The sequence below is a fragment of the Platalea leucorodia genome (assembly GCF_965183815.1).
Source record: "Platalea leucorodia genome assembly, chromosome: 13".
Taxonomy (NCBI): Eukaryota; Metazoa; Chordata; class Aves; order Pelecaniformes; family Threskiornithidae; genus Platalea; species Platalea leucorodia.
This window is the reverse complement of record NC_138835.1, coordinates 321847-335870: the sequence shown is the minus strand read 5'-3', so window position 1 is coordinate 335870 and position 14024 is coordinate 321847. Positions and strand designations below refer to the sequence as shown.

The 14024-nt window shown below is 38.1% G+C and overlaps 1 protein-coding gene across 10 annotated transcripts in view; it reads right to left on the bottom strand.

Moving 5' to 3' along the window:
* The window catches only part of PHF20 (PHD finger protein 20), a 71953-nt gene that overhangs the window by 13742 nt on the left and 44187 nt on the right, over positions 1–14024 (bottom strand). For 7 of the 10 annotated variants that reach the window (XM_082326066.1, XM_082326068.1, XM_082326070.1 and 4 more), the window contains 4 exons: positions 11362–11541; positions 7969–8067; positions 5911–6072; positions 3475–3644 (listed from right to left, as the gene is read on the bottom strand). In XM_082326066.1, the coding sequence (XP_082182192.1) occupies positions 3475–3644; positions 5911–6072; positions 7969–8067; positions 11362–11541 (611 nt within the window). The remainder of the gene's footprint in view (positions 1–3474; positions 3645–5910; positions 6073–7968; positions 8068–11361; positions 11542–14024) is intronic. The other 3 variants (XM_082326069.1, XM_082326071.1, XM_082326063.1) reach the window with 1 other exon arrangement.

The following is a 14024-nucleotide window of genomic DNA, read 5'->3' as shown; positions in this document are numbered from 1 at the left end:
CCCCAGAATTGAATGAAATCTAGTAACCTCCTTGCAAAGTTACAGAGACTGGAATGAAATAGCATTGACCAATGATATATTATTTTTTATACTTTTTCCAGTTTTAACTTCTACTAACTGAGGCAGGTACTCACTTTAAATGCAAAACCATATTTCTGTATCCTGCTGTAATGAATGGTATTCTTTATGCACAAATTGCTTGAGACAATTTAAGGCAAGTTCAAGACAAAGGAAGAGTCTTTTTGCTAAAAACTCTAAGCTGAATTTTTTGGGGGAGTTTTATTATTAGTTTAAAGACCTAAATGGAAAAAACGCTCAGTTTAACTGTGCAAGCGTTTCACTAAACCTTAACGGTCCCCAATCTTTCAGGAAAAATCAAGATGCTGCTCGTTTTTAAAATTAACATTTTTTCCTCATTATTTCTGAACTTGGCACATTCATGGAAATGAGCACAGTTCAAAAAGAAAACAACTTGCCATTCTCCCTCTTGTAAGAGGGCACCATACATGTATCCTGGTGAGGAATGAACCTCCAGTCACATGTGTGGAGAAACTGCCCTGGCTCCTAATTTCGATAGCAAGTCAAGGCAGACTGTCACACAGGCACGTGCTTCAAGCAAATACCCCAAGCTTCAGCATATTTCAGTCAGATCTCATCAGAATAATAAGCAGGAGCAGAATAAACACCCCAAAGGAGACAAGTGCGAAGAATGACAATATTTTTCTAAAAACCCATACACTGAGAAAAATTACATATCTTCGGGAAGAGAGTGCAAATCTAAATGCAAGTTCTTCAGGGCAGACACTTCCAAATTCGAATTTCCAAGTGTCAAATTAAAGTTTGAGCACAAAATAGGGAAGAAATATTTCCTTTTTAAAAAGTTATGACGACTACACAGGATTCTCACCCTATAAAGTCAAAGGGAAGTGTCAATCTCAGCACTACACCTCTGAAAAGCTGAAAATATGTTCCCCTCGTCATGAGTCCATAGTTGTATAACATAGCATCTTTGCTTTGTATTAATGTTCTGTACTTAAAGAGCTAACTCAGGCATTTCTACATTAACAACAGAAGATCAGACTGTTCAAAACATTTTCCCAAAAACTACAGGCTGACAGAAAGGTGTGGGGAACACAGCATTTGGTACCTTAAGCAAACCATCTGCCTAACCTACTCCCCCCCAAGACCTTGTTAGCAGCTCCTTGCTTCCCAATTCCTACTGCTTCAAGCCCTGTAATGAATGCAGGTACTCACCACTGTGTCGATCTGCATCTCTTTTCCAGAGAGAATAACCTGCTCTCCTAGACAATTCTTTTGTAGCATAGCTGAAGTGTTTAAAACTTTGCAATACACTCAAAATGACCCCAAACTAGTTAAACCTATAAAAGTAATCTCAGAAGCAGCCCATGAAACTTTAAATAAAAGCTATCCATAGACTATGTCCTGAGCTAGCTGACAGTTCTCTGCATTCTGCAATCACAGTCTGATGTCGAGGCTGCATTTCCCAGAAAACTATACTGCAGACTATATCTTTGTGGGTTTTTTTTTTGTGAGCCATCTCCTCAGAAGGCAGCCAGCCCCCTTTATTCCCGACTGTCAGACTCCTTTTCCTCCTATGCACTCAAATACTATTTATCTAATTTTGACCACTGCCCATCACTGCACCAGGTATCTTTTGCCCTGCATTGTCAGGATCCAACACTAATACAAAGGTGTCCATCAAAATTAACTCAGCACTAAGAGAAAAAGCATCATACCTTCTAGAGCAAATCTCCATAAAATAGTATGGAAGGCCAAAGAAAACTACCCAGTGAAGTTTGCTGTTAAACTGGACCATTCAAATTTAGCTGTGTTAGCTAGCCCTATTAAAAATTTTAAAATTAGGCTGTTGATGTTCAGAGCAAAAAAAGGTGTTTCTACTGTCCTGCTGCAGAAGCCAAGAATTCTTCACACTACAATTTAAACAGTGCATACCCTCTTCTCTTTAACAAGTTTCTGCCTCCAATAAAGTCCACCAAAAAATCAGCAGCAGCTGTAAGGTAGGTATAGATCAGCTTCTGTCTTTCCTCCTAGTTCCAAACAGCAAAAAGAAACACAGTTCACAGTAACATGCCAGCAACTATCCCAGTAAGGGGTCCCACAAAGTGGGATTCAACTCTCACAAATGTTAGCAACAGAATGCCTGGGAAAGTGAATTCAAAAGTTGCAGATGGGGGTGAGCTTCATGTGCCAGAAAACTATGGCTGAAGTCAGTGTCATGCCATATCCTTTCACAAATAAAACAACCTTCTCAAAAGAACACAGTAATTACCCTGAAGTTTGCAATGGGCACAGCTGCCAAGCTATACTACTGTCACTTTGAACTGAGGTCCCACAAGGAGCAAAAAGTTATCTAGACAGGAAGGGTGGGAGCCTCCTAAAGCCCGCCTCCTCTCCCAAACCCCTCATTTCTTCAGAAGGACAACTATGAAAAGCTCGCGATCTAGGTTCAAGAACATCACACATGCTGCATATGCTTCTTCTAAGACTTAGGGGGAATTACCAAAGGGGACCATGCAGCTCATGTAACAAGCAGTTGCACAATGAACTAAAGCAAAAAATGCTGAAGAGGTTTTTTATTTCGTATGTTTGACTTCGATATTTGAAATTAACAGGAACTGGGTGGAAGGGCTCAGAGCAGCTATGTGGGGAATGGCTTCCTGATAATTTACAAACGTCTCAAAAAATAAAAAGTAAACAGCCAGGGCAGTTCCAGGGAGGCTTTTATGAACAGTTTTCAGCAGGAGAGATAACAGACATGGCTCTGGCTGGAAACGGTTTTCTGTAAAGCTGGTTTAAAAAGAGTACATATATGGAGAACAGACAGATGGCCTTATGCAGATTAGGAACTCTGAATTTACAAACTACAGAAGAAGCTGCAGAATGGACGAATGCAGCTCTGCCCCAAAACAAAAGACTCAAGTAATGATTTTTTGTGTTCATCCTATCTAGAGGATTGTATGTTTAAGTCAAGCTTCTTGCCAGGGCAGAGAAGTGGAACGTTGCCACTATGTCATGGCAATGTTCTGAATATGCTCAGAAACAGAGGGAAGCAAAAAAGCCAGATAAAAAGCCACCGATTTTAAATATATATTCTCTAAACCTAGGAAGTGTTCTAATCTTTAGAAAAATGCAAATCCACAAGTGACAAGCCAACCATTAATGGCTTGTATAGAATTGCCCCTCTTCCCCCACTCTCCTTCAATAAAAAAAAATGCTGAAGATTTTTCACAAACTGTATCAAAAAGCAAAGGTTTCCACCTATCATAGCAGCTGCTCACCCTGACAGATTATCTTAAAAAGATTTATGATTTCAGAGGACAACAACAGTTTATTTCATGTACAGAACGTACCTGTGCATATTTCTACAATAGCTTTTCCACTGACACCTTCCACTGTATTCACAGAAATGTGCACTCACCCTCCACTTCATACCTGAATCATGAAGTCATTTTCTTCTTTTACTTCACAAACACACCGAACAATCTCAAAATCACTTTCTTCAACTTCTTCATCAGGGTTCGTGGTTACATCAACATCCTGACTGCAGTCATCATCACTCCAAAGCAAGCTATCCATAGATGACTCACTCAGGGTGTCATCCTCTGTACAAAAAGTAGTTACATAAAATCCTGAGTAATTACAAAAAGGTCAAATAACTCTCAAGATTTCATCCCGAGTATGCAGACATACATTTCTAAAAGCATCAGTTCACCGTGTAATTTAAGGAACATCACAATGTTATTACATTACGTAGTAACCTTCAATAAACAGTAAGTTTATTGAAAGTTACTACAGAATGAAGTTTTATATTCTCATTAATAGCTCCTTCAAAATATTCCAACTTAACAGCTTCTGTCATTAAAATTCTACTCTCAACACACAGTGCCTCAAAGCAAAGGCACAAAGTCTCTTAGACAAGCATGTATAATAAACAAAACCAGTTTTATAAATTCAAACAGGATTCACACTAGTTTCTGCAATTTGTGTAGAATTGTGACTTGGTACTTTAAGTGTAGAGCTCCCAAAAAGAGCTAAGAGGGTTCAGTCTTACAAATCATTTGATCTCACAAAGTAATGTCTCCATTACAGAAACATTCAGAGTCCAACACAGAATTTAATCCTGCTTCAGAAATTATTTTCATTTAGACTCCTCTTGAGGACACATCTATCAATTCAGGGGCAGTGCACTGCCCAATGCTCCCACGCTACTTAAAGCATTAATACATCTCTGTGGATTCATTAAAACTGCCAAGAAAATCTTTATTGAACAACATGCTAAACTGAGATGCTTACCTCAATAATATCAATGCAATGTATATACCTTCCTTGGGGACAGAATGGGAGAAAATAAGGATTTTAATTATTTGGGAAATACACTAATGAGCTGGAGGAGAGTGGAAGGTAAAAATTTTAGTCACTTAACTAGATTGTGGTCTCTCACCTATATTAGGTAGAACTATTTTGATCACTTTTCCCCTGAAACAAGCCTGTAAAAATAGAACCACCGGTCTGTGGTATAAACTGTATCTTTTGGAGAAACATCTGTTCTCAAATTTAAGGGGCTGAGAACCCAATGCATTAGCTAATTTCCATGTTTAAAAGTTTTATTCCACCTCTGAGATATAACACTCTTTCCTGAAGTACTCTGGAAGCAAAAGCTAAGCACGCTGCACTTTCATTCTATGCAAGAGTTTTACTATTACTTACACCAGATCTTATTTATATAGGCAATGCTTTTATCATTAGCACAAGTTCTGCAGATGCAAAAAGCAGCAAAGCAATTGTGAAAAAGATGAAATAAAGCCATTTCCAATGCTTTTCACCTCTTTCAATGTCTATGAACTGATCAAAAGAAGTCTGAGCAACTGATGGCCAAGCTACTAAACTGCGAGTACATTCTATGGTTGATATGCTTCAAAAATGCAACTGATCAGACTTGCAGAACGTGTTTTAAGACATTATCACCAGCTGCACTTCACTAGTTTTTAATGCTTCCTCTTTTCCCTATGTAATGGAATTAACTGAGGTCAATTTTTATATTTTGCCTAATACCAAACAATAAAAGAGTTGGGGGGGGGGGGGGGGAATCAAATGGTCATCAACAGTGTATCTGTACAACAAGGAATTTAAGGTTCCTGTACATAATCAAGCTGTCGTATGTTTCCCATTTCCTTCGAATTTGTGAGCTTTAGAAATAACAGAAAGAACAAAACGTTTGTCTTTTTTATTGTACTGGCTTGTGACAGTAAATAGCAAGATAGACCAAGGTATTAAGAATTATGAAAGCTAGAACACAGCAGCCACATTTTTAATGAGCTCTGTTTATGAAGTACTATGAAGACACTAACAGTTACTCAAGAGCTTCTCATCATTACGAAGCTCAGAAAGTCATTATAACCACGTATCATACTGTATCTATAGAACTACACATAACCACATCCAGTGGTCTCTCAAACACAGCACACATACTGTGTAAAACTTGCATAGCATCTATTTTTAACTCTGAGTTATTACTTTGAGGAAACCTTAGGAAATATGAAAAATTTTATTACTGAAGTCTGAACATTGTTATTACAGAGTTAATAAGGTACTGCAAAAAAGTGCAAAATGAGTTTGAGTTCTGAAATAAGGGCAACAATCTTAAAGCTTCTGTGAAGGTAAAGTCAAAGCAAAAACCAGCAATATCAAGCTCTGGCAAATGAACCAGGTTCAATTCCTTCAGCCAGGGGAAAGGAAACACACACCATCCTGTGTAAGAATAGTGAAATTTACATCATGAGTACCAGCTTTCGTGTATATTAGTGCAGCTCACATATTTACTTGTCATAAAAGACAGAACCAGCAAACCATAGAGGAGAGTCATCTTACCATTTGTTTTTGATTTTCCTCTGTGCTGTCCAGAATCAGAGCAGTGTAACAGTGTGCTTGGATGGGCAGATGATTTATTTGAAGAAATACATTTTGTGACAACTGTTTTTTCAGGAGAAAGCTCCTGCGAAATATCTGTGTTTTCTTCGCTGCCAGAGTACTCTGTAAAATTGTAAGTAGTATTATTAGAAATCTCTGGTCAAGAAAAGTTGACAGAAGAAAAAACAGCACCATGCATGCCCATAGCAGGCATGTATAATTCACTGAGACGGTTTCCGCTTCAATATGCTAACACTTCACTATGCTGCTGAAAGATTTGCAAGCTTTCTAAAGGCAAGAAAGTTATTGTCTGAACCAGAAAAATCCTATGCAGCTCAGTCATCCTTCACTGCTGACGTAAGTGAGAAAGGCTGAAAAGACTGGTTACTTTAAATATTCTTCAGGATGAGTATGTCTACAAATGCTTTTGCATTACAGGCACTTCTACACAAGCACTGGTAGCTGGAGACCTCACTCTTATACCCCACTATTATTCACATGGGCTACACACATTCCCTAATCTCACAGACTACAAAGTGGACAGAAAGCATCTCTTCTTTTCCTAGTGTATGTATGGAATAGGATGCATTGGTGGAAAAGAAAAGCCACGATTAAGAACGTGTGGAGCAAACACCTAGAACAGCTCCTCTGAATTACCCCTCCATCACATCCTGGACTGTGTATAAATTGAGGCTGTCTGCAGTTCTAAGCAGTACCCTCTGATCAGTGATCTGGAGAAAACCTTCAAAGTTCCTGGACTGAAGAACCACAAGGGCAACATCAAAAAAAGGCAAGCAACATTTTAAAAGCCAGGGGTAGATGGAAAAGCAGTTTGTGGGTCCTATTTGTGCAACTATTGCATAAGTTTACAAATTATACTTTGCGTATTATCATTATAATTGAGGGCACCATATAATCAGAAACTCAATAAAATTATTTGTTTCAGTACAATTCTGAGTCAGTCTGCCTGTGGTTCTTTTTTCCCCCTCTACTCTCTCATGACAGCTTGCCCTATTTCTTCATGGCAGCAAACAAAAAGATAATGTATTTTCTTTCTCATCTCAGAAACTCCTCCATAGTTTAACAAATTATGCATGCCAGATTGAAATGTGCTGCATTAATGATCCTAGGCATCCATCAATGGCAGGGAAAGTTGCCACGTTTGATCTGCAAACATTTCACTAGAGAAATCTTTCAGAATCAATTGCAATTTTCAGAAGTGAAGAGTCCAATCACCAATAACACCTGGGCCTACATATGAAGTTCAAAGTGTAAAGTGGCCCAAGGAAAGCATTCCCAAGCCTCTGTAGATGAGATTGATGGAGAAGATATGTTCCTACTACAACCCTATTAATGTAGGTGGAACAGCATGTTATGAGACATGACAGAAGGACACAGCATGAGTATAGACTTTAAATCAGGCTTTTACTTCATCTCTCCAGGAGAGGAGAGATTTATCCTTTAGGAAAAAAATTTAGGATGCGACAGGTTTAATATAGCTCATTGTCACAGCCTCCGAAATCCCATACTGAGTGAAGATGTAAGAAATAATAAGGTTAACAGCAGAAAAAGAAGACCCATCAACATTTCCAAACTCATCATTCATTCAGAAGCCCCAAAACTAACTCATAACTGGGAACATCTGGTACACAGGGTACTTGGTAACAAATCAAGGGATGTGCACCCTCTTTAACTGGGTAAAGCTTGCATACAAATACACTTGCTAATGAAAAGGCAGACTTTTAAGACGGACATATCCATTTTGGAGTTAGATTTATTCTGTGCCATTACAAGCACCATTATAAGCCGTCATCCAGCATTAATGATGCACCTCAACCAGGAAATAAATTATCTTGCCACTCACAATTTAATATTAACCACTTAATAAAATCAGAACTAACAGATTAATGAAGAAAGCAGTCTCATCTGCAATGCCACTCTTAAAAGCATGGAACTGGGTAAACAGGCAAAACAAAATAATGAAGCTGTTTTCCTCTACAGAAGAAAAAAGAGCTTTACCAGACTTAGTTCTCTTTTTCTTTTTTTTCTTTTTCTTTGACTTGGACCTTCCATAGTCTTTTGATTTTCTTTCTTTGTTCTTCTCATGTTCTTTAACAGCTGAAATTAGACAACATTCCAATTTAATGTTTAAGATATATACACACCTATTCTACTTATTAATTTTCTTAAAGACCTCCACAGTTTCTTTGGACAATCAGGGCCAGTTCACTGCAAAAAACAACAAGAAAACTTATCTGCAAGAAATCCCAGCTCTCATAATTGGGAATGGTCTGTTTTAAGTTCTAATTTGATTGTCCCACAAGAAAATTACAATAGCATGTGGGAGAAATCAACTGTACACCAATGCCCATTCACCACTTACGTGCTTCAGAGATTATTAAAAAAGAAAATACTGGGAGATTTGTTACATGCATTTTCGAAATTATTATGGCTGAACATTTCAGTAGCATTTTGACAGAAGTCTGACAAGAACAAAACCCCAACTCCCCAAACTCTAGTACACTTCCTCAGTCAAATATTTTGTTTTCATTGAAAATGGAGTAACAACTGGCTCAGTTGGTTTTAACTGCTGTTCTCTCACCATCTGTTCTCCATACCGTAATTTTTGAATGATTGGGTGGTATCTTTCAATCAATTCCATCCTCAAAGCATGCTTCCAGAGCCCTTGCCATGAAGTATAATCCTGCTGCAAGGTAATGTGCACAAATCCTTCCTTTCTATATCCTAGCATTTGTTTACAACTCCTGTCTTTCAGATTTAGGTCTCTGCAGCAGAATTTCTAAATACTTATACAGTTCCTTAAGTACGTTATCCTGACTCAGCTGAGACTATAGGTGCAACCATAAAATCTATTATGGAAGGGTGCCTTGCATCTTAAAAGGGCTCTGCTCTTAGAGTGCTTAGCTGATTAAGCCACTCACCATCCAATTTAGAAACCTATTTCAATTTCTGATTACTGATATCAGAATGAGCACCTAAAGACACTCTATACAGTAAGAAATCTTCTCCTACACAAAACATTTAAGAACCCTAACTGGTCTGTAACCACTCATAAAGCAAACCAGCAATACCAGTGTATTATGTTAACCTCTTTCCTACGTGCTAATAGTAAACTCCCCAATTCACAATCTAAGGCTGCATATTTATGGTACAAACAGCTCACTCTGAGAAACTGGAAATCTCAGTCACGTTTTACCAGCTGTGATGAGCATGCAGGAGACATGCTCATTAGCTCCTCCTCATGAGAGTCTTCAGCTCTGTATCTCCCCATCCTCTTAGTCCTTGAACATCTCCTGCTAGTTTACCACTTATGTTCCTCTTTTGGCATGTCATTAGTGATGGCTGCTAAAATTGTGCATTGCCAGCAGCCACGTCAACTGCTGACACTGATGGCAGCCTGCCATACCAATTACATGTTCTTCAAAGGGAACATGACTGGCAGCACAAAAGACAAACTTCATCCGTGCTCCATTACCATTTGTTGAGGAGGTGAAAAAAAAGAAAAAAGGAAAGGAAAAAGAGGTTCATATTTAAGTCTCAGCACAGAGCTTCCAACTTCCTTCTTACTTTCCTTTGTCCTCATCTCCTAGTCCTCCAATGGTCAGGATCCTCTGGGTACCATTTCCTTCTCCCTGCTCATACACGGGGATGCAAGTAAGTTCTGCCATTTTACTCTTCCATAAGAGCAAAGAGAATAACAGAAGTAGGAAAATTTTGCATCTTTTCACTTGGACATTGAAATTTGCATGGTCAGATTGTCTGATTTGTTTTAAGGTATCTGAGAGTGCAGAGTATGCTACTTCAGTCACTATCAACATATCCGTGATAAATATGACAAAAAACTGTCACTTTGTTCCACACTTTTTCCCCTTCAGCTTGCCAGTATGTCTTTTAAAAATCTGAAAAAATCCAAGTATTTGTAAATTCTGTGTACAGCTATCATCTTAACTGCACAAACACACTTAATGCAGGATTTTTTTTTCCTAAAAAAATCTCCAAAGAATGACTATTATAACAAGGACCTTCCAAAAACCCTGTACTGAAGAATCTTTTTGTCTCAAGTTGTTTTTTTGTAAACACTCTGAAGTCTAATGAATTCTCACTGAGAAAAGACCAGATAAGGAAGCTACCTGGGTTAGGAGCATCCTCATAGATTCATGTGATTGAAGAGAAAGGTAAACTGCCTTATGTAATCCTAAAAATTCATCATACAACCACCACATTTTTAAAAAAGGATTTTATGGCAAAAACAAAGACCTAAGCCCTCTCAATTTCCTTGAACAGCAGAGAGACTAATCAGGACCAGGATGAGTACTCAGTCACATCCTCCACCACCACCGTGAAAGTTTATTCTCACCTCTATATGCCATACTCTCAAATAAGAAATGTCCCACTGAGTCAGCCCAATGAAGAGACACTAATGGATCTCATTCAGACCTTCCTCCAAGGGAAGGCAGCAAAGGATGCCCAAGAACAGAGGTAGTAAGTACTGACTGACTACTATGACCAACAGAACAATACAGTGACAGGTAAGTAAGGTGATCTCCAGAACACAGATCACCTGTTACAGACAGAATAGTCCAAGCACGGATTTTTTTGCTTTCCTCATCACTGTGACTCGAATTCTCACCATTTCTCTGAAGGAAAGTGGTGACTTAGTAAATCTAGAAGTATGCTGGAAATTATTTCTATATTATTTAGGTATTATAAAAATATATTTAAATATGTAATATTTACACACACACTCTGCCCCCTGTATGGCTGTTACCCACCTATATTTTAGTAGATTCCAATATAAACAGGGTTTACACTACACCACTGAACAGTCAAAGTCGTGAAGTAAAGTTGTTCAGAGATGTTTAGTAGCAAGGAATGTTGACTATCAGTAGTTGTCAAATGCTATTAGAAAAACTACAAAAAAACAGACTAGGTCATCCTGCCCTCCCGCCCCCCTTTTTTTTTTTTTTTTTGCTTTATTAAGTTTAGGTATCTCAACAAGTTCAGGATTACTTAAAATATTTAATGCTTTGGACAACTAAGTTTAACGAAATTAAGACACATGTACCAGACAAGCAAAAACTAAGCAAGAATCTTTTCATGCCCTTAAATACTTAGTACTTTTTACATCTTAAAAATATTACACGCTGACCAGGAAGATTAAAGCCCAATGCATATAGCAAGAAAACTTATAAAATTCCCTACATTGATTCTTCATTTGAAACTACTGCGAAGAAACAGTGAAAAAAACACCACTTACATAAAAAAATTAAACTCTCTAAAAGAATGTATACAGAATACTTTCTGTCAATACTATCAGTTCCTTCCAACGCTTAAAACTTTTCCAAGACTTTTCCAAGTTTAACTTTTTCATGTTAAACTAAAAAGGCATACCATTTTCAACTCTTTCTTTTTCTCGAGGTTTCCGCAGCGATCTCACTATGTGGTTCTTGGTTTGTTCTCTAACAGAATGTCGGTGGCTATTTAATGCACTTACAGGAGTTGAAGTTCTTCTCTTTTCTATTTTTTCATCTCTATATGGGGTACTCCTTAGGGCTATGTGTAGAGGAGCATCTACAAAGAGAATAAAGACGAAGTCCAAGATTTAAATACTTTCAAAGTGTAAGTCTACTTCACCAGCAGCAGCTCTGGTAGTCCATGTGGAGCATTTCTGATCAGACACACTGCTCAACTCACAATCCTAGCAACTTGACCACGGAAAAGCTTTTAAAAACAGGAGCTGATTTAAAGGCTAAAACCTGTAATGCTTTTGGTGGTTCTTGTTTTTGTTTTTGTTTTCCAAAGAGTGGGTGCAAATGCATTCCCCAAAGCTCTATTCTTCCAGAAACATTGAGGCTTTGAAGAAGTTCAGTCTGGCAGAGATATGGTCAGGTAATTTTTAGTATTAGTTTCTTTTAAGAGAAAAGAAAAGGGGGCCCTGTTGATTTAAGTAGAGGAACCACAGCCTGTTCTCAAAAGTGTGCTTTGTAATGAGGCATATAGAAGTGGCATAGAGAAGCTCTGCACATCTAAGGAAGGGCAGTTTTTAAATACACACCACTTGAACAACAGTGTTTTAACTGAGAGCGAGATGTACAAATTGAGGATCACTACCTAAAATTCACAAAAATCATGAGATACAGACATGGTTTCATCTGAGATTCCATTTACTATTTAAGTCAAGTCAAATAGTTCTCATCTTCCTAACTGTAGTTAGCAACTCCTACTGAAAGACTCCTGGACACGGAAAGAGAGAAGTGAAGCTGACAAAAGCTAAGGCTGCATGGCATTGCATGACAAGTACATTGCCATTTTGGAGTATGACATCAAGTATCTCGGTCAAGGAGACCCAGCAGCCAAGGTGACAGCTTGCTGACTTTCATCAAGAACATCCAATTCTATCTTCATAAGCATCTCAAAAGCTCAGTGGATACAAAAGGCAACTTCCTTCTTGTCTGAAGACTTAAATGCCAGCTGGATTTTCACTTGGACACCTCTAACTAAATAATTGTGAGCAGTACCTGAAAATGACTGAAAACACAAGGAAAAGAGTCCAAGAGAACATACTTAGGAGAAGAAATGGGATTAAGTACTCTGCCCTGACCAACATTTCAAGTTGAAGCTGTAACAAAGCACATTAAGACATGTCATTACAGAGCTTTCAGAATCAAGTAGATCTCTTCTGGCCAAATAAACTCCAAGATCCAGAAATCTGAAGGCCATCAGATGACTTTTTCCCCTGGTCCTCTCACTCTGAATTTGCATTAGAACTTGAAGGGGAAAAAAAAAAGAAAGGAGCTGTTTCTAACTATTTCTGTAACCAAATGGTTACCTTCTACTCACCTGCCATAGTGCTTTAGAGCAGCCACAACAGAAGAAAATTAGACCAAACCCCCAAATTTCCACACAAGACTGTCTCATAAAGATACCTTTTGTCCAGTCAGGCAACTCACTGTTGCCTTTCCGTGGGTGCTTATTTACCTCAAGAGCTGCAAGACTGTAGGAAGTAGCATGTTTTGTCCACAAAGAATTATTAAAACCGGAAGATACTCCTTAGTAAGATATCACAGTATGCAGAAGTATCAAAACCAGAAAATACTTCTTAATAAGATACTGCAGTATGTGTATGGCCTTCCATTTTTAGCAGGACTAACTTCTCCTCTTGCAGGAATAAGTATAGAGGGTTTTTTTGTTTGTTTGTTTTAAATACAGGGCTATTTTGTAGGGCTTCTGGCTAACAGAATTAGCTCATCTGAGGACTTCCATGATTAGTGGGTTGAACAAGACCTCACCAGTTCAGACAGACTAAACTTTTTTCCATGGTACATGGTAGCTGAAAAAATAAGATTAAGGTACTTCATAACCTGTTTGGGAACACCAGTATCTTAAAAACAACTTCCTGAAATGCAAACTGTTTATAGCAATACAGGATGAGAAGTCATGTAAACAAGCCATTCTTGAGCTTTCCTGATTGTCTACCATTCTGCATTAAGTTCCAAAAATATTTACAGAACACCATAGCAGGGAACCCCAAAATTACAATGGAAAAAGCCATACAAACCAGACAACCTTCATTTAGGCCTTCAAACTTTCCCCTCTCCCAAGAGCTCAACTCAATTCATTAATTAACATTTGAAGAACCCCATGGCCACCTTTATCCCACCAGTCTTTCAAAGAGCACAAGGCATCTGGGCTTCCTGTGGGCTGAGATCTGTGTACACAGACTCTTGGTGGAACAAAACTGTATTTCATGTCCCTGAGTTTTTTTAGGTTTGCAAGACTGAAGTTTTAGGAGATTTTTGCCAAGAATATGTGGTATATCTTATGACACAGAAAGGTTAATAGATTTCTGTAAGATTTTTCAGCCACGAGTAACACTATGCTGGGGGAGTTCAAGGGTACTCTATCATAAAATGGATGTATTTTGCTTCAGTAACTGACAAAAAAAAAGTTAAACAAATATGTTAACTTTTGAAACACCTTTTGTTCTATTAATAGAAAAGTTTAGAGGGTCTATGAGATCTTTGAGCACTCTGAAATATATTTTAGAAGTTGAG